The 22,529-nt window shown below is 35.8% G+C and overlaps 1 protein-coding gene across 4 annotated transcripts in view; it reads left to right on the top strand.

Moving 5' to 3' along the window:
- The window catches only part of LOC118189489 (glutamate receptor ionotropic, kainate 2-like), a 122,325-nt gene that overhangs the window by 78,968 nt on the left and 20,828 nt on the right, over nucleotides 1-22,529 (top strand). For all 4 annotated transcript variants that reach the window (XM_085815237.1, XM_085815251.1, XM_085815246.1 and 1 more), the window contains one exon: nucleotides 8,287-8,412. In XM_085815237.1, the coding sequence (XP_085671363.1) occupies nucleotides 8,287-8,412 (126 nt within the window). The remainder of the gene's footprint in view (nucleotides 1-8,286; nucleotides 8,413-22,529) is intronic.

The raw sequence follows: 22,529 nt of genomic DNA, 5'->3' as shown, positions 1-22,529 counted from the left end.
TTCAGCAATAGCTGCAAAATCTTTTATAAAGGACCTATAATATGAACAAAGTCCTAGAAAAGAAGAGAGCTTCTTCGCCGTATTTGGCGGCGGATACTTTTGCACAGCGATTATTTTTGATTCGTCTGTCTCGATTCCTTTCTGAGATATTTTGTAACCTAAGTATTTTAATTCAGGTCTGCAAATTTGCACTTTTCGATATTAACTTTTAGACCGGCCTCATTTAATAATGAAAACACCTGTCTTAAATCCTGTACATATTGGTCCAGATTATCACTAGTAATAATGATATCGTCTAAATAGATAAATGTGGACTTTACAAGAACAGGCCTTAGCACAATGTCCATACATCGCTGAAATGTTGCCGTTGCCCCTGAAAGGCGAAAAGGCATACGCAGGAGTGCATAAGTGCCAGACTTGGTTATAAAAGCAGTCTTAGGCACATTTTCTGGTCTAACCCCTATTTGAAAATAACCAGTCGTTAAGTCTAAAGTAGCCATATATTTGGTAGAAGTTATGTTCCTTAGAATTTCTTCGATAATAGGTAACGGATATACCGGATATTTAATCATGGAGTTTAATTTACGATAGTCAATTGCAAAACGCCACCTTTTCGGGTGTGTTACCGGATAGTCATTATTTTTCTTACATAACACAACCGGGCTAGCATAACTACTTGAGATGGGCGTTATGATCTTTTTACGTAACATATCTCGAATGTGCCACTCTATAATTTTTTCTTTATTCTTATCATATCGGTATGGTTTGTGGCGAAATGGCAGTGAATCTGCGGTGTCGATACTATGGTTAGTAACTTGAGTAAATCCGGGAATATCACTAAATAACGTAGCAAATTCACTTACCACTTGTCGAATTTTTTGTTGCTCTTCCTTAGACAGGTGGTCGAGGTTTAATGTCGGTGGTTCTGTTTTTTCTTCTCGAACTGGTTTCATCGTCAGCTTAAGGGACGCTTCGTTAAAATCCAGCGTTGCGTCTGCCTCTGAAAGAAAATCTATCCCTAAAATGACATGTGCTTGCAAATTCTTTACGATAAAAAACATAATCTTTACTTGCTCGTCCTTGATACGAATGTATAACGGTAATTTACCTATGCACTTGCATCTTTCTCCCTGCGCAGCTAACACTGTCGTATTATCCGAATTATATATGCGGTATTTACGGAAATACTTCCTAAAAAAATCTTCTGCCACACAGGAACACTGCGCGCCTGTATCCAGGAGTGCGGTGGCTGGGATGTTATTCACCAACACTTCAATCTTTGGAAGAGTCAAATTTTTCACCATCACTGTATTTAACTTGAAGGAAGAGGGGTTTTCTTGGCCTTCGGATTTCCGCACCCTCCCGTCAGCAGAAATCCGTTTTAGTTTAAATCTTGTTTCTTCCTTTCCATGCCTTCCTTCTTTTTCCGCTGGCCTTCAGACTTTTTTCTGGCTTACTATTGAACTGTCGACGTTCGCCGGTTGTTTTTGGATACTCGGGTTTCATTGCCCACTGATTCGCTTTGCTTCCGTAGCCGTGTTCTTGACTTTGCTGTGGTCTTGGCGCACCAAATTGGCTTCGTTGCTCATACTGGCGTCTTCTTTCAATGTCCGCCGTTCTTCTACTTTCAAACTGGATTGCTAGCTCAAATAACTTTTCCAGTGTAGTCGGATTCCTTAATTCAATAAAGTCTTGTACTTGGGGAAGTAACCTCGGCAAAATCACTTGAATTATCTCAGGATCCGGACGGTTTCCATACAAGAGTTTGAAGACGTGAATTTTTCTTAAAATAAAGCTTGAGAGATTTTCAATTCGTTTCTGGTATATACTGAAGAGTTCCGTTTCTAATCTTGCACGATCTCTTACGACAGGGAAGGCTTTTACTAAGGCAGTCTCAAAATTTTCGTAAGTATAGGTGGGACTTCCCGCTTGACCCAAGAGACTTCTGCCTATACATTTGAACCAATTAAGCGCTTGGACCCTCAAAGCGCTGGTAGCTAAGGTGGAACTCATGTACTGGATACAGCATGAAGTGGTCATCCAATTTTTCCCAAAAACTGGTTACCGGTGAGTTTCCATTAAATGTTGCTTCTGGTTTCATCGATTCGCGCATGGTCTGGACGATGTAACCAAATCCTTCCAGGGAGGCAGCTGGCATTTCTGGATTCTGAGCCGCTTCTGTAGGCAGCACAGGTTCTTCTTGAAACTCGGCCATGGTTATTCTTCTTCGTCGGGCGCCACCATCAGGTTCTGTGTTCCTCCTTACTTGCTTTGGGAACATTAACTGTCCTGACTTCTAACAGGGATCTTACTAAAGCTATGTTCAATAAATTTGGGAAGTAGACAATACACACAGGAAGGGTATACGAAACCCTTTATTTCTTTCTCTTTACAATGATTTCCGGAACTTCGGAATACAGAGACCAACCACTTGTGGTCTGAACGTAAGAATATAAAAAATATTAACTAAAACTCTAACTAAACTAACTTTGGATTGATAAACAAGTGCCTAACTCCAAGATTGGCCGTAAATTAACAAAAAGCCGTATGTAGTACAGAGAACTGCTAACACTACGATACGTTTAAAATTATCACGAGGATTAAACCTCTGGCCTTGAAGGCAACCAGCAATCGAGTAAAACTACTATGGCAAGCGGCCTGCTTCTAATAGCTCCTTCCTCTCTCTTGCTTGGCAAAAAGCCACAACTTAAGTACTTGGCGTTAGCAAGACAAATTTGCATAAATAAGTTAAAAGCTTTTTATTCTGCCCGGAAGTAGAAAATAAGAAGTGATAGTAAAGATTTAAAATAAAATAAACGTTAGTAAAACTTAGGATCCTTACAATATATCTAACTAGGAGCAGACCAAGAACAATTGGTTCACCACACCAGCAATCGTGCCGCATGGCCTTTAAACATGGAGGTGAAAGATATAAAGACAAGAGCACTTAAGTTTCTCGAAATAGCGAGATGATTTTACAGAAAGTTTCACCGCTTTAGGATAAATTTTAAAAGTGATCTGTGCAAGCATCCTTTCTTTAGAGTGTTTCTGTAATGCACAAACATGTAATTGTTACTTTATTTTTTATTTGATCATATGATGATATTATGTTCTCTAGTATCAGTTTAAAAATTTAAAAGCGATGTGTTTTGTAATTTGCTTAAAGAATTACTTAAAATATACAGCTAAGTAACAGCAAATTTTAAATTACTTCATGTTTTATATAACATTCTGCATAGTCGTTATTAGTTGTATATTTATAGTTAGGCATTACAATGCAATGCTTATTCATTCGTGAGCTTCCTCATTCGTTTTGTATGTACTTTTAAAATTTTTTATTATAATCTCTTATTGCAATTTTTTAAGCTGTGTTTTTTTTAGTATATATTTTTGCTAATATAAACCACTGCTCTACCTAAAGATATATTTTATTTTTCTTTAATTTAGCCTTTACACGTTTTTAAACACTCAATATATTCATTCAAATTTTAATCTTCGTCCATAAAATCTAGATCGCCACATATTACATTGCTCATTTTATATAGACATTATGATATAGACTGACAATGGAAAAAACAAAGGAGAGCAAATGAAGAATGTAATATAAGTTACTTAAAAAATAGGAAATAAGTCTTTAATAATTTCAAGAGAAAAACTTGAATAAAAATGTTTGAAAAAATGAGCTAGCAAGAGTTATCAGGTAAATAATCTGGGATATTAATGTCACCTTTAAATAAAAATATAGATACGTATGAAAACACCACTTATCAACAATAGGGTTTCATAACCCCGAATGCACTACATACATAATTTTATATAAGTTTCCATTTTTGCAGATTTTCATTCATATGGCATTAAAATTTTGACTAAGTAGGTGAATATATGTGAAATAGTGTTAACCTGATTATTATTTTGATAAGTGAGTCATATTAAATATATGAAAACATTATGATATAGACTGAGAAATTTATAGATTTAATGGTATAGTACGGAGGTTACTAAAAGCGATAAATTTATATCATTCAGTTCTCATAAGCCAAAACAGCTTATTCCAAGAAATAAAACTTATTCAGAAATTTATCAAAATAGCAACAAGATGATAGCTTTGAAGCTGATCCCCTTGAAGCATTAGTTCGCTAACGTAAATATTTTTATATTCTTCCAAGAAAGAAATAATAATTGTTCTTACCAAATATAAAATATTTAAGAGTACTTCATTATAAGTAATGCTTCTTAAATCCAAATTCTTTTTTGAGTTTGTGCAAATCATCATATAATGTTACAGTATTGCTGAATAATTTCAAAACTTTATGTACTAGTTAAAAATAGTACGGAAATTTCACTACTAAAAAATTTAATGGACTAGCTTAATTTTATTAGTCCTCTGAAGACGCAATACTCGGCATGCTTATTTATAGATGCGATGGCTGTTCTACACGAAGCACATTATTTCTTTTTACTCGGATTTAAACACGAACGGTGTATATATTTGCTACTAGCTAAATTCTCTGCTCAACCTACCTCGATGTCTGATGCTTGTCAAATACAGAATAAATTTGCATTGGGCAGGGTTGAGCTGAAATGTACAGTTAAGAAACCTTGAACGAGAACATATTTTTTCAAATAAAGCATTATAATATCAGATGAGCTTACATCACACAAACCTCATGTTATTATATTTAACGACGAATCAGCCTTTTCGTCATGAAGAAGCTCGATACGATTTTTTAAGCAACTTACTGAAGGTGACACTGCCGGCCAAAATTTTAAGGAAACTTATTCCTGTGATCGAGGAAGTGTGAGAGGATGTTCAATGTGTGGTGTCCTACCTATCCTTTGTCCGATATCCTTCCTGTGCAGATAGCAAAAAGTCTAATTTTATCGTCCCACGTGAAAAATATTGATTGAAAAAGATACCAATTAAATCACAAGCATGATTCTTCTGTCAGTACTCTGAGCGACTAGAGATGACTCCATTATGAAGTTCTAGAAATAACACGGCAGATTTCTTTGTTTTCTGCGAAGAAAGAAACAGAAAGTAACAATTTTAAATGATTTGAATTTTGACTGCATAGAATTGCTTAAAATTACGTAATTGTTTCTGGAATTTCTTCATAAACCTATATAAGAATGAAAAAAGGAAGGAAAAAACTTTAACGCACTTTTAAAAGTTTTTAACTAAAGAAAAATTTAAAGGCCTTCAATTAATTGGAAACAAATTTAAGAACACAGTTTTAAAAAATACGTCTGTATTCATTGAGATGATACAAGGGGAATTTAGTATATGAAGTCCCTGATTTAAGTTTTGAACCTTGTGGTTCCTTTTCTCAACACAATATGACGAAACATAGCCTTATTAACATCAACCTGAATTAATTATTACATATAATTGCAAGTTACCTACCTTATTATTATTACATCTAATTTCAAGTTAATACCTAACACTATTAACTTGCAATTAATCTGCTTTATGTAATTTACAAACTGTAGGATTTTATTTTATCCTTATTATACAGCTATCAAATGTCGGTACTTCTTCTCATTTCATATACACCATGCTCTCTTTCCAGATGTGTTTGTAATGTAATCCGCTATATGAGAAACATGGCAATGATAAAAATGGTTAGGTTTATTCATATGCATCGTCAGAATTGAAGCATTTCTGAAATTAGCATAAGTCTGGTTGTTTCCATGTTCCACCATAGATACCTCAGTGCAGCAGTATGAATGAAATCTAAAATAATATTTGTTTTATAGCTGAAATTATTTATTTAAATAAACAGAATTCCGTCAGCGTAGATAAGAAATTTACTTGCAATCATGTGAGTTGCATCCTAAAACAATTATTGTTTACTTTAACTGCTAGGCGCAGGTATGATTGCACTTAGATATCACATCTTTCCTTTTCATCATAGAATGTCTAAATAAAGGTTTTGAATTATATTACACTGGTGTTTGCGCTTTTACTAATTGACAAAATATTTTGTGAAAACATCTTTTTTCATAATTAACATCGACCGTCCTAGTGGTTCTGTAAATGTTAAGATAAGAAGCTTTAAGACTTGCTTTTAGGATTTACTCGTATAAAAGAAAAAGTAACATTTAAGTGTATGATAATGTAAAACTTCATCATCTTCTTCAATGGCCAGACAGCTTAAGATGGGCCCTTGCCTTCCTCAGAATCGAATTCCAAGCTCTTCTATCCCTGGCCATGGACATCCAATTGTTTATTTTTAAAATTCTTAAAGTCTGTTTCCAAACAGTCGAGCCACCTAAGTTTAGGTCTCCCTCTTTTCCGGGTGCCGAATATTCTAGCCGAGAAGATCTTTTTAGTTACTCGATTTTCATCCATTCTGCGCTGGTTTCCTACCCATTTAATTCTTTGAATCCTTATATATTATACTACATATATTTCTTTAAAAGCTTTATAGAGTTCAGAGTTAGTTTTTCTTTTTCTTCTTCAGATATTGTTACATTTTATGGCACCAAAAATACTTCTCAAAATTTTTCTTTCAAAGAAAGAAATGATACTTTTAGCTTTTTCTGTCATTGCCCAGGTCTCAGCAGAGTATGTAAGAATGGGTATGATTAAGATTTTGTAAATTAAAATCTTCGTTTTTCTGCTAGTAAAGTTAGACTTCAAGTAATTTTTGAAACCGAAAAAACATCGATTAGCATCTGTGACTCTATCTCAGGCATTAAATCATTGAGAGTATTAACTTCTGATCCTAAGTATTTAAATTTACTAACAGTTTCAAATTTGTAATTCACAATTTCAAAATAAGGGCTGCGGTTATTGCCACATGGCATGCATTTAGTTTTATTTTGGTTGATTGCTAGATACATTTTGCTGGCTGTAGCCTCTAAAGGTTTAAAAACCTCCTTAAATGACTTGGGGGTGCGTGCGACTATTTCAATATCGTCAGTAAATACAAAAATCTGAACAGACTTGTTAAAGATAGTTCTATGAGTATTAATGTTGGATTCTTTTATGATTTTTTTGGAGGGCAAGGTTAAAAAGCAAGTAGGCCAGTGCATCACCCTGTCTGAGCCCATTTGAAACAACAATAGTAGGCTCAGAAAGATTATTCTGGATTTTTTAACCCTAATTTTTGTCTCAGTAAGAGTAATGATGACCAAATTTATAAGTTTTTTAGGTATCGCAAATTCTCTCATAGCTTCAATTAAATATTTTCTGTTTATTGAATAGTAGGCAGTCTTAAAATCAACAAAAAGGTGATGTGTTGCAATGCCATGTTCATTAGATTTTTTTGCCTAATGTTAAAGATTTGTTCTGCTGTAGATCTTTCCTTGCGGAAACCACATTGGTAATCACCTACAATATTTTCTGTATAAGTTACTAGTCTACTAAAACTTATATTGGAAAATAGTTTGCAAAACCCACAAAGCAGACTGATTCCCCTGTAGTTGGTACATTCCAAAATGTCTCCTTTTTTGTGACAGATGACGCTCAGTTTCCAATCTTCCGGTAAAACTTCTTGGTTCCAAACTTATTGGATGAGGTGATGTATTTCTTCAATGTTTTGACCTATAGCACTTTTAATAAGTTCTGAAGTAATCGAGTCAGGGCCTAGGACCTTGTTATTTTTTAACTTTTTAATTCCTTCTCTAACTTCTACCGAAGATGGTGGCGGGTTACTATCGGTATTTACAGAGGTAGTTGGGTAGGTTGAAGACCCATCCCACTTATAGTCATTCAACAAATTACTAAATTACGTGCTCATTCCACCTGTGAAGTACCTCTTATCTTTGCGACTAAGATTAATTTCGCTACAGAAAGCCCGGCTTTCATTGGACCCCCTCATATGTTCAGCATCCTTAATGTAAAACTAATATTCTAGAAATAAATTATTCACTTTTATTAAAGCTGACTAATAGATAAGTGACATGATAAGTATAATGTAATTGCTTTCACATTATATGATATTAAGCTAATGTGGAAATTTCTGAAGCCTTAGCAATAATCGGAATAAATTAAACCTTCTCCGACTTATATTCTTCCTTAAAGAGACACAAATTATTTATTATTTTAAATCTAAGCTTTGTAAAGACGTCTATCATAGTAAACATATTTTGTTACATTTGCATAAAAGTCTGCTATTCATTTTTAAACTCTACCAAAGAATGCTAATATATTCAGAAAAATCCTTATTTATCAAATTAGTTTTGCAATTTAACTGATTATGAGCTCAGCTTTGAAACCTGCGATTTAATAGTACTTTACAAAAACATAATAAATGCGCTAATAATAAACTTTATTTACAGATTGGATCTATATTACCAGGAAACAGAATTAACAGACTTACGAGTATTAATATCACTGCACCAGGTTCTTCTGAATTCCAGTATCTGGAATTGGAATATTCCCACTTTAGAGTAACAACATTCTTGGTAAGTTATCCAATTCTATATATCCAGTTATATCCAGGCTATTAAATTAGCTAAGTTTTTGCTTGATTATATATGTTCAGATCTTAAAACTTAACAGTTTGGCCAGAAAAGCTAGATACTCACAAAGATCTAACATGAGCAATTTAGTTGAGACTGGACTCATTCCATTTTCTCATTTGTATACTTATCACTATAGTAAGAATTTTCTAGCAGCACACTTTGCTAAGAATATTCCGCTCAAGTTAGACATTTAATGTGAATGTTTACTTTACACAAAACCAAGATTTATCATTGGATAAAGTATATATAAGTCTTATCCCTAATTTTCTACCAGGAGAACAGTAGATTTAGAATCTCTCTTCTGCAGATCGTCCTTAGAGGCGAAGAAGTTTGTTAACGGCTTCTCATGACAGCTCAGCTCAGAGACCAGTAGAAGTGGTGATTCTGTAAATGCAAAGTTTTCGCTATACTGGCGGATAAGGCAAAATTTCCCACCCCCAACGTTAGTCATTTTTTCTGAGTCAATGCAACCATGTACCAAGATATGATTTTAGCGTAAATGTCACTAAACTATACAAATGCTATTATCCATCACACAATGAATGTTTCTTTTACGCTGAAGTGCCTGGTTTTTCGATTTGTATGGAGCTGTCGTGTGTCGAAATACTATCAAAACGCTGTCAAGGGAGCTTCTGGATGTAAACAAAAAACACCCCATCTGCAGACCAAAGTCTGGGAGCAGTGCTTCACTCGTAATGCGGGGTTGGCCCCTCCTTTCATTTTTACCTCCATGGTTGACGCCACCATTCAAATTAAATGTGGCCTCATCTGAGAAAAGGACACGTTTCAGATACTCAACATCTTTCTCATTCTCAGATAGCAGGGCAACAGCAAAGTCATAGCGAGCATGGTAATCCCACAAACAAAGTAACACTAAGTATGTACACCTAACCTTGAATATGTTACATGTAATTCAAGATAACAACTATTTGGCTATGTGTCATATTTTGTGCCTTATGAATGCTTGTAATCAGGGAAAGAATTCTGAGTCAACCTGTACTTCAAGCAAAATAAATTGAACATTATTTTGCTAATAAGAAAGTGATGATTTTGTATTTTCTGTTCACTAACAGTTGGAAAATGTGAAAAGACTCAATGAAAATAAATTGATATATTAGTTAAATGAAATATTTAACTGAGATTTTCATGACCATACTTTAACTTATAACGAAGTAATCAAGTATGATATTCAAGACACTCAATCTTTGAATTTTCTTTTCTGTGTTTGGTTTAGGAGTAATTATTTAAATCTTTCATATTTTCGTCCTTGTATGATAATTTTCGTAATTATTGGAGACTTTCATGAATTTCCGCATAATTTTCATCAAGTAAATAATAATACTATTATAAATGATTGTTAAATTATAATAGTATTAAAACCAGAAAAAGTTATTTTATGTAAGTTTCTGACAGCCGTTAAAATAGCGAACGTTTAAAATTTTTGAGTTCACATTAATACTGAAGATGAAAGATTTAATATGAAACTCAACGAATGCATTTTTTCATTTCTTCATTTAAAGGTTGTGGCTAAAATAAGAAAAAAAAATATTCGAGTGAGTAACGTTTTACGTTTTTTCAGTTTCTTTAAAGTAGAAAAAGAAAAATCGGGATTAAATGGCACCAGATTACCCTTGGTAGCAAAACAATAGATGCTATTCTTGTCTTTGTGTTTTTGCTTTACTTGAACGGAGTGAGGAGTAATTTTAAATCTAATTTCTTTTTTAAGTCTCCTGAAAGATTTTGAATATATCTTTTACTTGTTTTTTCATAAACAATAAATGGAATTTGTTTGGGGATTGAGGAATTCTAATCTCTCGTTTTTTTCATTTGAATCTAGAAGACTGACTCTTTCCCCAAACACGAACACACGCACACATACAAACGCATATTTTTGGATTAATTAATAATTTTTCCCTAAAAAAGCAAGAAGAAACTCAAGCATTCAAAACCTGAAAAGGAGTAGAAACTTAATCCTACATATAGAATTTAATACAATTTTGAATTTATGTATTTAACTATTAAAAATTATTACTTAATTAATCTCTTTATGAAGTTGTATGTGTAACTTTTCATGAAAAATATAGTCTAAAGATATTAGAAAACGGAAGATCAGTAACTGAATGAGAAGCAAAACAAGATTTAATTTTTACTAAAAGAATATTAGATTATCAAAATGAAAGAAAATAATTTTACTGTTTGTTAATGAATTAAACAATTTTAATAGAGGTAAGATTATGCAGTTATTCATCTTTCTATTTCTAATTTTTTAGACAATGTTTTTCATGAAAAACTACCAATATAACTTCATAAAAGATTAATTAAATAATGATTTTTGATATTTAAGCACATAAATTTAAAATTCTATCAACTGATATATGTAAGATTAATTTTCTAGTTCTTTTCAGTTTTTGAATGCTTAAGTTTGCTTTTTGCTTTTTCAGTAAAAAATTATTAATTAATCCAAAAATGTGAACGTAAAGTAAACATATTCCTCATAATTTCTTCCGCTTACAAATCATTATTCCAATATACATGTAAAATTTTTTAAAACCTGAAAAACATATGTTTGCAATGTTATCGTCATACGATGATTTACAGGTGCTTTATTTTTTTACCACGATACTTTTATGATGATGTTTGAAACTGCGATGTTTTTAAAATGGTTTATTTTCCACTTACATATTTTATACCCCGATGTTTTAGAGCTGAGATGTTATTTTCTTGTTTTTCCCTCCCACGATGTTATGTTCGATGATGTTTTTGCTTTGCGTTGTTTCCTTCGCGACATTTTTATCCCCGAATTTCGCGATTTGTAACCTAAAAATATTACTCGAAGGTACGTAAGATGCATAAAATTGGGTGTTATAAACATATTGTTGCGTGCGTACGGGTTCGTTATGAAATGAATGCACAAGTCCGATGAAAAATGAACAAAAGTTTATTATTATCACAACAAAAATGCTTAAATTTTCTCAAATTATCATGCAGTATTACAATATCTCACAGTAGTTATCTTTTAACTACTCAAATATCCAATAGAACGTAATTCAAAACAGATAAAGAACGCTAATCTGCGAATTCGCTACAATCAACAAGAGCAGTTTTCTAAAACAACAACAAACTAAGCAAGCAACTAATTACAAACTGAGATGTTTTCCTCCTTTTATAAGTATTTAAAAATCACGCGCTAGAATTTTCCAGTACTTTCTCGAAATCAAAAAGAGATATTTATTTATTTAATGCACGCGCTCTAGTAATTTCAATTTTCCGGCTTAACTTTCTTTTAATATTCGTCACGCGCTGCACTGCGCGAGAAATAAAACCATTTTAATTTATAATTGAACTAACATTAGCTTTTTAAATACCAAATTCGTAACATTGCCCCCTTTCCAAGGACTGCACGTCCCGGGCAGTACAATCCCTGGACAGGAAGCTAAACTTACAACTGTGGCATAAATGCAACTGAGGCATAAACATTACATCACAATATCAAACAACATGAACAATAAATGCAATAACTAACTTAAACAAATCAAATGCTATCAAATACTAAATACAAATCAAATACTAAATACAAATCAAATCAAATACACATTTAAAAACAAAATGGACCATGGTCTCATACTATTTACAATTATTTACATTATGTACTATGGCCATTGTAGTGAGCTAACATGTCGTAATGAACGACTTTAGGTTTAGAGTTCGAACACTTACGGATCATGACGTCATTCAGTCTCTTCAGGACTGTATATGGACCATCCGAAGGTGACTGTAATTCAGGCCTGACTCCTTTTCGCCGAATCGGGTTCCACAACCACACCTTGTCTCTTTTGTTAAATCTACGTCCAGTAGCTCTCGCGTTGTATTTGGTCTTCACTTTCTCCGTCGCCAAGTTCACTCGCTTTCGTGCGGAACGGTGCATCACTTCAAAACGGGCCTGGACATCTTGGATGTGTTCCTCAGGCGATGAAGGCGCATCCGTACGGCGATGAAACAGGCGGTCACAAGGCAGACGAAGGTCTCGACCGAAGAGCATCTGAGATGGAGAATAGCTGGTAGTCTGGTGTTTCTTTTCGACCCTAGCATGATTTCGGCTGTTTCTCGAGCTGGTTCTTTCGGACAAAGCGTCGGCATTTCCAGGTGAGGATCCCTTCTTAGGATGGATAGTCATGTCTTCAGATCCTGAAAGCAGTTTGTTGTTTTTCAAGTCTAAGGAAAAATTGTATTTCCTTAAAAAGTCCAATCCGAGTATGCATGGATCTGTAATATCCGCCACATATGCCGTGTGATGGTAGGCGGCACTTCCAAATGTGATTTTCACGTTTAACTTCCCAGCTATGTCGATCTTTTCACCAGACGCAGTCTGAAGGGTAACACAGGATGGCGTCCAAATAAGTTTATCTTTAAACTGTTCAGCTAAATCTTTCCTAATGATGGTAACATTAGCTCCTGTGTCAATGATCATATTGCAAGGAACTCCATCGATATTCCCATTGATGGACAGTCCGTTATTGTTGCCACTCACTATAGAGATCTTAAGCGCTTTAAAACAGGGTTTTTCATTATCTGGCAACCTCCGTTCCTTGATATGGTCATTAATTTGTTTCCTGCGTCGTTGCTCAGAAATTTTCTCAATTTTCGTACCCTGGGGTGTTCTGCAATTCTTTCGTACATGGCCTTCAGCTCCACAGTTCCAGCACTTTGGTTTCTTGTCAGTCCTTTTCCTTCCCGTGGCATTTAATTGTCTGTTTAAATCGTATGCCTTATTTTCCGTGCTCTGGGGAGTTCTGCAGTTCCTTCGTAGGTGGCCTTCAACACCGCAATTCCAGCACTTTAGGGTCGGTTTTGTTTCACCACTATTCCGTCTTAAAGCATTCACTGGTCTATCAACTCATCCGTTTCATTATCCGTGCCCTGGGGTGTTCTGCAATGCCGTCGTAGGTGACCTTCAGAACCACATCTCCAACATCTTACAGCCACTTTGTTCTCACTGCTACTCCGTATCAAAGCATCGACTTGTCTGGATAAATCATCTAAACGAGCCATCAATTGGTCCCCTGGGTCGTGGACTCGCACAGCTCTGACTGGGTAGCGATCCCTAAGAGTTGCTTGCTGGGCTGCCTCCAATTTCACGGCGTACAACAGAGCGCTTTTTACATCCTTTACATCTGCCATTCGCAGTGCTTTCTGTATTTCAGTATCTCGGATGCCGTCGATAAAGTATTGCAAGGACAGGATTTCCCTTGTTTCTGTCGGGCATTCCGAAAAGGCGAGATGGGACAGCCTTTCAACATCCGCGGCGAGCTCCTGAAGTGTTTCGGTAGGCTTCTGTTGACGAGATTTTAATTGGAGCCTGCTGTAGTCTTTTAAACACTTCTCCCCAAAGCGCAACTCCAAGGTGCCGGACAGAGCTTCGAAATCTAACCTTTTTTTTTCGGGAAGAGTCTGAAGGATATCCGCTGCGTCTGCTCTCAGAGAAGCGGCGAGATGACAGGCCTTAGTTTGAACGATCCGAAACGATAGAAAATTGTGTTTTATACACTTGCCAGGATGTCTTCCCATCATATGTGGATAACTTCAGAGATGGACGAGCAGGCATTGGTAAGAATTTAAAATCATCACTCCTGCTCCCTGCCGACGCTACGAATTTCTTTAAAGTATCCATTTCTTTGGCAACTGCAGAAACTCTCTCATCAATTTGTTGTTCGATTTGGTGTTGGACGGCACAAACTCTTCCTTCAATTCGTTCCTCCACAGCAGAAACTCTCCCTTCTATATGTTCTTTTACAGAAGAAACTCTTTCTTCTATTTCTTCTTTCACCAAAGAAACTCTTTCTTCAATATGATCTTTTACGGTAGAAACTTTTTCTTCAATATGTCCAACTTTATTTTCAACTGCGTCAATTCTGCCTTCCATAGCTTCAAATTTATTTTCTATTATGCAAGTAATTTCTCTTTTCATTTCTTCTTGACCAGCTTGAACGGCTTTCATTTCGTCCTTAACGGATTCCTGGCCCAATTTCATTTCTTCCTTAACGGATTCCTGGCCCAATTTCATTTCCTCTTTAATTTCTTCTTTAAATGAGGCAAAGGCTGATATTAACTGCCTTAATTGCTCTTCCATCGCTCTTGTTATTGGCATTCAAACCCCACTCCTGACACCAAAAATTTGTTGCGAGCGTACGGGTTCGTTATGAAATGAATGCACAAGTCCGATGAAAAATGAACAAAAATTTATTATTATCACAACAAAAATGCTTAAATTTTCTCAAATTATCACGCAGTATTACAATATCTCACAGTAGTTATCTTTTAACTACTCAAATATCCAATAGAACGTAATTCAAAACAGATAAAGAACGCTAATCTGCGAATTCGCTACAATCAACAAGAGCAGTTTTCTGTATCTGTATCAATCTTGCTTTTTAAACAAGAAAGAAGATGAGGACTTTGGCGAACGCCGTTTCCTCCAATCCGTGAGGGTTAATATTGAAATTAACAACAAACGTTTTTACAAATTTTTATTGAACATATACAAACATCCATGCCTTCTCCGGGATTCGAACCCGGACCCTTCGGCACGGTAGTCAGCAACGCTAACCACTATACCGGTTGGGCGGCAGCAGTTTTCTAAAACAACAACAAACTAAGCAAGCAACTAACTACAAACTGAGATGTTTTCCTCCTTTTATAAGATTTTAAAATCACGCGCTAGAATTTTCCAGTACTTTCTCGAAATCAAAAAGAGATATTTATTTATTTAATGCACGCGCTCTTGTAATTTCAATTTTCCGGCTTAGCTTTCTTTTAATATTCGTCACGCGCTGCACTGCGCGAGAAATAAAACCATTTTAATTTATAATTGAACTAACATTAGCTTTTTAAATACCAAATTCGTAACATTGTTTTATTATTTGCAACACTGTTGCAAAAATATAACATTATAAATTGTATAAACAATCAAATTTATTGTATAATAAACCTTTAAGGGAACAAAAATTTGGTTCTTTGAATTAATGTATTAATTTGAAGAAGCTTATTTCTTCCCCCCCCCCCCAAGAAAAAAGAAAAATTCCGGAAAGAGTATTGTGAAAAATCCTGTTTAACATTTTAACATTCCAAGACACACAAATAATAATTTTAACTTGAAAAATATTGATATTAGGAATTAATTATAGCTGTTATTATTAGTAATAATATACAGTAATTAAATGTTTTCGTATTTCTTTCCTATTTCGTAGTTTAATCATATAAAAATTATACGTAAAAAATTATTTCAGTTAAACGTCATGATTCAATGCCTTTCCTTGAATTGGTTTATATCTCTCTTTAAAATATGTATTTAGAATTACGAACGATCAATTTTATGCATAAAAACTGGACTAATAATGTACAATACAAAATACTGGTGAAATTAACTTTGAATATGTAATATTCTGAGTAGAACAATTGTAAGGATCTTAAGTTTTACTAACGTTTATTTTATTTTAAATCTTTACTATCACTTCTTATTTTCTACTTCCGGCCAGAATTATAAGCGTGAAGGAGTTTTATGCAAAGTTGTCTGGCGAACGCCAAGTATTTAAGTGTGGCCTTTTTGCCAAGCAGAAGAGAGGAAGCCGTGAGTTCGAAGCAGGCCGCTTACCTTAGAAGTTACGCAGTTGCTACTTTGCCTTCCAGGCCAGAGGTTTTAATCCTCTTGATAAATTAAACGTATTGTAGTGTTCACAGTCTCTGTGCTACATACGCTTTCTGTTATTATAAGGCCAATCTTATTCTAAAGTTAAATTAGAGTTTAGTTTTATTTTGATATCTTTTAAGTTAGACCCCGAGTGGAGGGTCATTGTATTCCGAAGTACGGAAGTCATTGTATATAAAGAAAAAAATAAAGGGTTTTGTATACCCTTCGTCTGTATCCTGTCTACTTACTACAATTAGTGAACATAGCTTTAGTAAGCTCTCTGTTCTAGTCAGGTCATTGTATGTTTCCGAAGAAGGTTAGAAGAAACATTGAACCTGATAGTGGCGCCCGACGAAGAATAACCATGGCCGAGTTTCAAGAAGAACCTGTGCTGCCTGCAGAAACAGCTCAGAATCCAGAAATGCCAGCTGCCGCCCTGGAAGGATTTGGGTATATTGTCCAGACCATGCGCGCTTCGATGAAACCGGAAGCAACGTTTAATGGAAACTCACAGGTAACCAGTTTTTTGGAAAAATTGGATGACCACTTCATGCTCTACCCCGTGCACGAGTTTCAAAAAGTTACCTTAGCTACCAGCGCTTTGAGGGGCCAAGCGCTTAACTGGTTCAAATGTATCGGCAGAAGTCTCTTGGGTCAAGCAGGAAGTCCCACCTATACCTACGAAAATTTCAAGACTGCCCTACTAAAAGCCTTCCCTGTTGTAAGGGATCGTGCGAAATTAGAAACAGAACTTTTCAGTATATATCAACAAAGAATGGAAAACCTCTCCAGGTTTATTTTAAGAAAAATTCACGTTTTCAAGCTCTTGCATGGAAACCGTCCGGATCCTGAAATAATTCAAGTGATTTTGCCGAGGTTACTGCCCCAAGTGCAAGACTTTATTGAATTGAGAAATCCGACTACACTGGAAAAATTATTTGAGCTAACAATCCAGTTTGAAAGTAGAAGAACGGCGGACGTCGAAAGAAGACGCCAATATCAACAGCGAAACCAATTTGGTACGCCAAGACTACAGCAAACTCAAGCACATGGCTACGGAGAAAAAGCGAATCAGTGGGCAAGGAAACCCGAGCATTCAAAAACAGCCGGCGAACGTCGACAGTTCAATAGCAACCCAGAAAAAAAGTCTCAAGGCCAGTGGAGAAAGAAGGAAAGCACCGAAAGAAAAAATAATTTAAACTAAAACGGATTTCTGCTGACGAGAGGGTGCGGAAATCCGAAGGCCACGAAAACCCCTCTTCCTACAAGTTAAATACAGTAATGGTGAAAAATTTAACTCTTCCGAAGATTGAAGTCTTGGTAAATAATATCCCGGCCACCGCACTCCTGGATACCGGCGCGCAGTGTTCCTGTGTGGCAGAAGTCTTTTTTAGAAAGTATTTTCGCAAATACCGCATATATAATGCGGATAATACAACAGTATTAGCGGCGCAAGGAGAACAATGTAAGTGCGTAGGTAAAGTACCTTTGTACATCCGTATCAAGGACGAACAAGTAAAGGTGATGTTTTTTATAGTAAAGAATTTGCAAGCACACTTAATACTAGGAATAGACTTTCTTTCAGACGCACAAGCTACACTGGATTTTAATGAAGCGTCTCTTAAACTGACGATGAAACCAGTGCGTGTAGAAAAGGTTGAACCGCCAAGGGTAAATCTCGACCACCTGCCTAATGACGAGCAAGATAGAATCCGACAAGTGGTAAGTGAATTTGCTTCCTTATTTAGTGATATTCCAGGATTTACCCAGGTTACTAACCATAGTATTGACACCGGAGATGCATTGCCGGTTCGTCAAAAACCATACCGGTATGATAAGAATAAGGAAAAAATTATAGAATGGCATATTACCGATATGCTACGTAAAAAGATCGTAACGCCTATCTCAAGTAGTTATGCTAGTCCGGTGGTTTTATGTAAGAAAAATAATGATTATCCTTTGGAGCATCCAAAAAGGTGGAGATTCGCTATTGATTACCGTAAATTAAATTCCATAACGAAATATCCGGTATATCCGTTACCGATTATAGAAGAAATTTTAAGGAACATAAAATCAACCAAATTTATGACAACTTTAGACTTAACGAATGGTTATTTTCAAATAGGGATCAGGCCTGAGGACGTGCCTAAGACTGCTTTTATAACCAAGTATGGCACTTATGCATTTTTGCGAATGCCGTTTGGCCTTTCAGGCGCCCCAGCAACATTTCAGCGATGCATGGACATTGTGTTAAGACCTGTTCTCGGAAAGTCCACATTTATCTATTTAGACGATATCATTATTACTAGTGATAATCTAGACCAACATGTACAGGATTTAAGACAGGTGTTTTCTTTATTAAATGAGGCCGGTCTAAAAGTTAATGTCGAAAAATGCAAATTTGCAGCCCCTGAATTAAAATATTTAGGTTACAAAATATCGCAAAAAGGGATCGAGACAGATGAATCAAAAATAATCGCGGTACAAAAGTATCCCACTCCAAACACGGCAAAGAAGCTCTCTTCTTTTCTAGGACTTTGTTCATATTATAGGTCCTTTATAAAAGATTTTGCGGCTATCGCTGAGCCATTGTTAAAATTAAAAAGGAAAAAGGCAAGATTCTCGTGGACGGCCGAAGCCAATAGTGCTTTCGAAAAATTAAAACAAGCATTAACGCAAGCCCCTGTGTTGAAATTTCCTGAAAAGGATGAAAATTTAGAAATTTCAGCGGATGCTTCGGATTATGCGGTAGGAGCGGTACTTTCGCAAAATCAGCAGCCAGTAGCATTTTTTAGCCGAACTTTAAATCAAACACAAAGAAACTATTCCGCGACCGAGAGAGAGGCACTTGCAGTTCTGTTAGCAGTGCAAAAGTTCCGAGTCTATTTTGGAAAGGCGCCGATAACAGTATATTCTGATCATGCGGCGGTAACTAGATTGTACTCTGGAAAAAATTTATCCCCAAGGTTAATAAGATGGGCACTCAAGCTGCAAGAATATAATCTGGTAATCAAGCATACCCCCGGAAAGGAAAATATCGTAGCAGATGCCCTGTCACGAATTAAATTAGACGAACAGGGTAATACCGTAAAAGTTGCAATGCTGACAGCGTGTACAATAAATTCCCGAGAAACTGTAATAACCGAACTGGGTAAGGATCCTGAGTTTGGAAGTATTTATGAGTATTTGAAGGATCCTGAAAATTTTAGCCACCAAGATATTGTGGCGATAAGAAATAGGGCGGCCCATTACGAACTAATAGATGGTCTATTATTTTATACAAAAACTACGAATTCCAACAACGAATTTCGACCTGTTATCCCAGCTAGTCTTAGATTAAATATCCTGCAAGAGCTCCATGACAGCCCTTTAGCTTCTCATGCTGGTATTCGAAAAACTACTCAACGCGTACGCGAGGCAGTCTACTTTCCTGAACTGCAAAAGTTAACAAGGGCGTATGTCCAGTCCTGCCCAACATGTCAAGCCGTTAATTATATTAATTTCCGCCCGGCCGGGTTTCTAAATAGTATTAAATCCGAATTTCCAAATGAAATAATCGGTATCGATTTATTGGGCCCTTTCCCAAAAAGTCAGTTAAACAAAAGTCGCTATCTCCTTGTTATAGTTGATCATTTTAGTAAATGGACCGAAATTGTTCCCTTAAAACGAGCCTCCGCGAAATTAGTTACCGATTCTATTTTAAATAAATATATTTTAAAATACGGGGCGCCCCTAAAAGTTATATCGGATAATGGTCCTCAATTTGTAAGTAATATATTTGAAGACATGTGCCAAAAACTGGGCATACGTCATTTAAAAATGGTCCCGTATCGGCCGCAATCAAATATAGCGGAACGGGTCAACAGAAATATAGTGAAAATTATCCGTAGTTATGTTAAAAATTTTCATAAAAGCTGGGATAACTATGTCAATGAATTTGCTTTCGCCCTTAGGACCGCAAAACATGATACAACGGGCAAAACTCCTGCTGAGTTATTTCTAGGCAGAAAGATTATAACACCGTTAGATAAATTATTTTATGTGCAACAAAGAGCCCCAGAATTTAAAATGGGTGATATAGAAAAACTAATTAAGGAAGCAAAGAAGAATACGGAAGTAGCACAAAGAAAACAGAAGCTCTATTATGATTTGAAACGACGGGGAGTAACTTATAAAGTAGGGGATGAAGTACTAAAAATTAAGCATTCACTTTCTTCAGCACCAGAAGATAAAACTGCCAAATTTTTCCCACGCTTTGAAGGACCATATGTTATAGAAAAAATAACTCACGCTGTTGTAGTATTAAAGGCAAGAAATGGCGAAACCTGTTCCGCAAACATTGACCAGATAAAACCATTCTATGACCGTAATAAAATGCAAATCTTTTCAGATCTTTTGCAGGATCCGGTACGGCAGACACCGCAGGTACAAGTTCCAGAGGTGGGAAAACGACAAGTACAAGGGCAAGCCAATGAGAGACAGAAGCAAGTGAAAAGAAAATTGCCCCGCGGAAAAATTGAAGGTACAAAGAAAAAGAAGCCGTTCCACCGTCCAAAAAACAGAGTTCACGAACACCCCCAGAATGAAGAAGGGAGAAGGACGACGTATGTGGAAAAGACCGGGAGAAAGGACGGCAACTATAACCCGGCTGTGAAACGGAAGATTGACTCATCCGACAGAACTCTCCGCAGCAAAAGTCGCCGAACTGCGGAAGGGCCATCAGCGGCGGAGGAAAAAGTACAAGAAAAATTTGAACGGCCAACAACGAGGTCCAAGCAGGATCACGACAGAAGTTTCCCGGTTCCACCAAGACCAGCTGCCTTCAAACGGCCAAGACCACAAGCAGAGGACAGAAGGAAGATGTTCAAGGGTGGCCGTAGTGGTGAAAAACGGAAGCTTCCAGAGGAAAGCACTGAAGGGCGAGCCCGTACAAGAAGGAGGATCAACCAAGCTACGGTTTGCAGCACCTTTAAAGACTGGGCCCAGAAAAGGATGTCTGAATATTACAAAGATAAGTAAAATTTTGTGTTACTTTACAAACTTAAGTTAATCTTTCATTCTTACTGCAAGTGGCAGATTTGAAGAAGTTTTACCTCATGCGAGATCTACCTTTATCGCCAAAAGGGCGAGAAATGAGTTGTGACCGATTTTCTTATTATGTTTTTCAATTACTCGCGCGTAAAACTAAAGTTGATGTATAATAGCGTTGTATAAAGACTTAAATATTGTAAAAAGTTATTGTATAAATTTTATTTAAAACATTCTAACAAGAAAGAAGTTTTAGTCTGAAAGACTTTTTGAAATGTACTATTATTTCAATGTAGAAAGAATTGGCACTTGCTTTGAAAAGAATAGAAGTTAACAATGTACTACTAATGTATGTTTTCAAATGTGTAAAATTAACGGCATCTTGATATGTTCTTGTATACATGTGAACTGTTATTTTGAATGTTTAGAAATACCGTGATATGGTAAAAGTGAAAGTAATGTTAAAAAATTTGTTATTCGTGTGACTGTAAAGATTAAATCATGGTGAATATGTGTTAAAGGTTGAATGATGTAGTTAGGCTCTCTGACGCTACACTTTAGAGTTAGCCACTTTCAGAATAGTACCTCAGGGTCTAGAGTTGAAATTAGGGTGTGTTAAGAGGTCTCGTATGTTGAATTTTAACACGTTAGTGTTTTGATTATAGGAGGAAGTGTTGAACACATAGACAGAAACACATTCGTGTTTGGTGTTTTTACAACACATGTCAGAGAGCACGGGGAGAGATAATTAAAATAGTCATGAATGAAATAAGAATGTTAAGAAAAGTATATTCTATATGTTATTTACAATGTCATTCTGTAACATTTCATTAAACTAGTTTTCCTTCCAGATCTCTGGAAGGAACCAGAATTGAATAAAGCTCCTGTTTTGATGCAGTACAGATGAAAAAGAAAAAAGATTGTTGTATATTCCGGGAGCTGCTATTGTAACAAATTTCTTTCTTTTAAAATTTTCTAGTTTCTAGCTAAGTTATGTTTGTAAAAGGTTGGTCTCGCGTTAGTTTCTAGAGCTAAAAGTTTTCAACAAGGTCGTTTTAGACCTCAGTTTCAAACTAATTAACTCTGGCGGGAAGTATGTAAGGATCTTAAGTTTTACTAACGTTTATTTTATTTTAAATCTTTACTATCACTTCTTATTTTCTACTTCCGGCCAGAATTATAAGCGTGAAGGAGTTTTATGCAAAGTTGTCTGGCGAACGCCAAGTATTTAAGTGTGGCCTTTTTGCCAAGCAGAAGAGAGGAAGCCGTGAGTTCGAAGCAGGCCGCTTACCTTAGAAGTTACGCAGTTGCTACTTTGCCTTCCAGGCCAGAGGTTTTAATCCTC

This window comes from Stegodyphus dumicola, chromosome 1, assembly GCF_044657685.1.
Source record: "Stegodyphus dumicola isolate Sdum_Otavi_A_Nest chromosome 1, ASM4465768v1".
NCBI lineage: Eukaryota > Metazoa > Arthropoda > Arachnida > Araneae > Eresidae > Stegodyphus > Stegodyphus dumicola.
The sequence above is the reverse complement of the archived record's forward strand: the minus strand, read 5'-3'. Positions and strand labels throughout refer to the sequence as shown.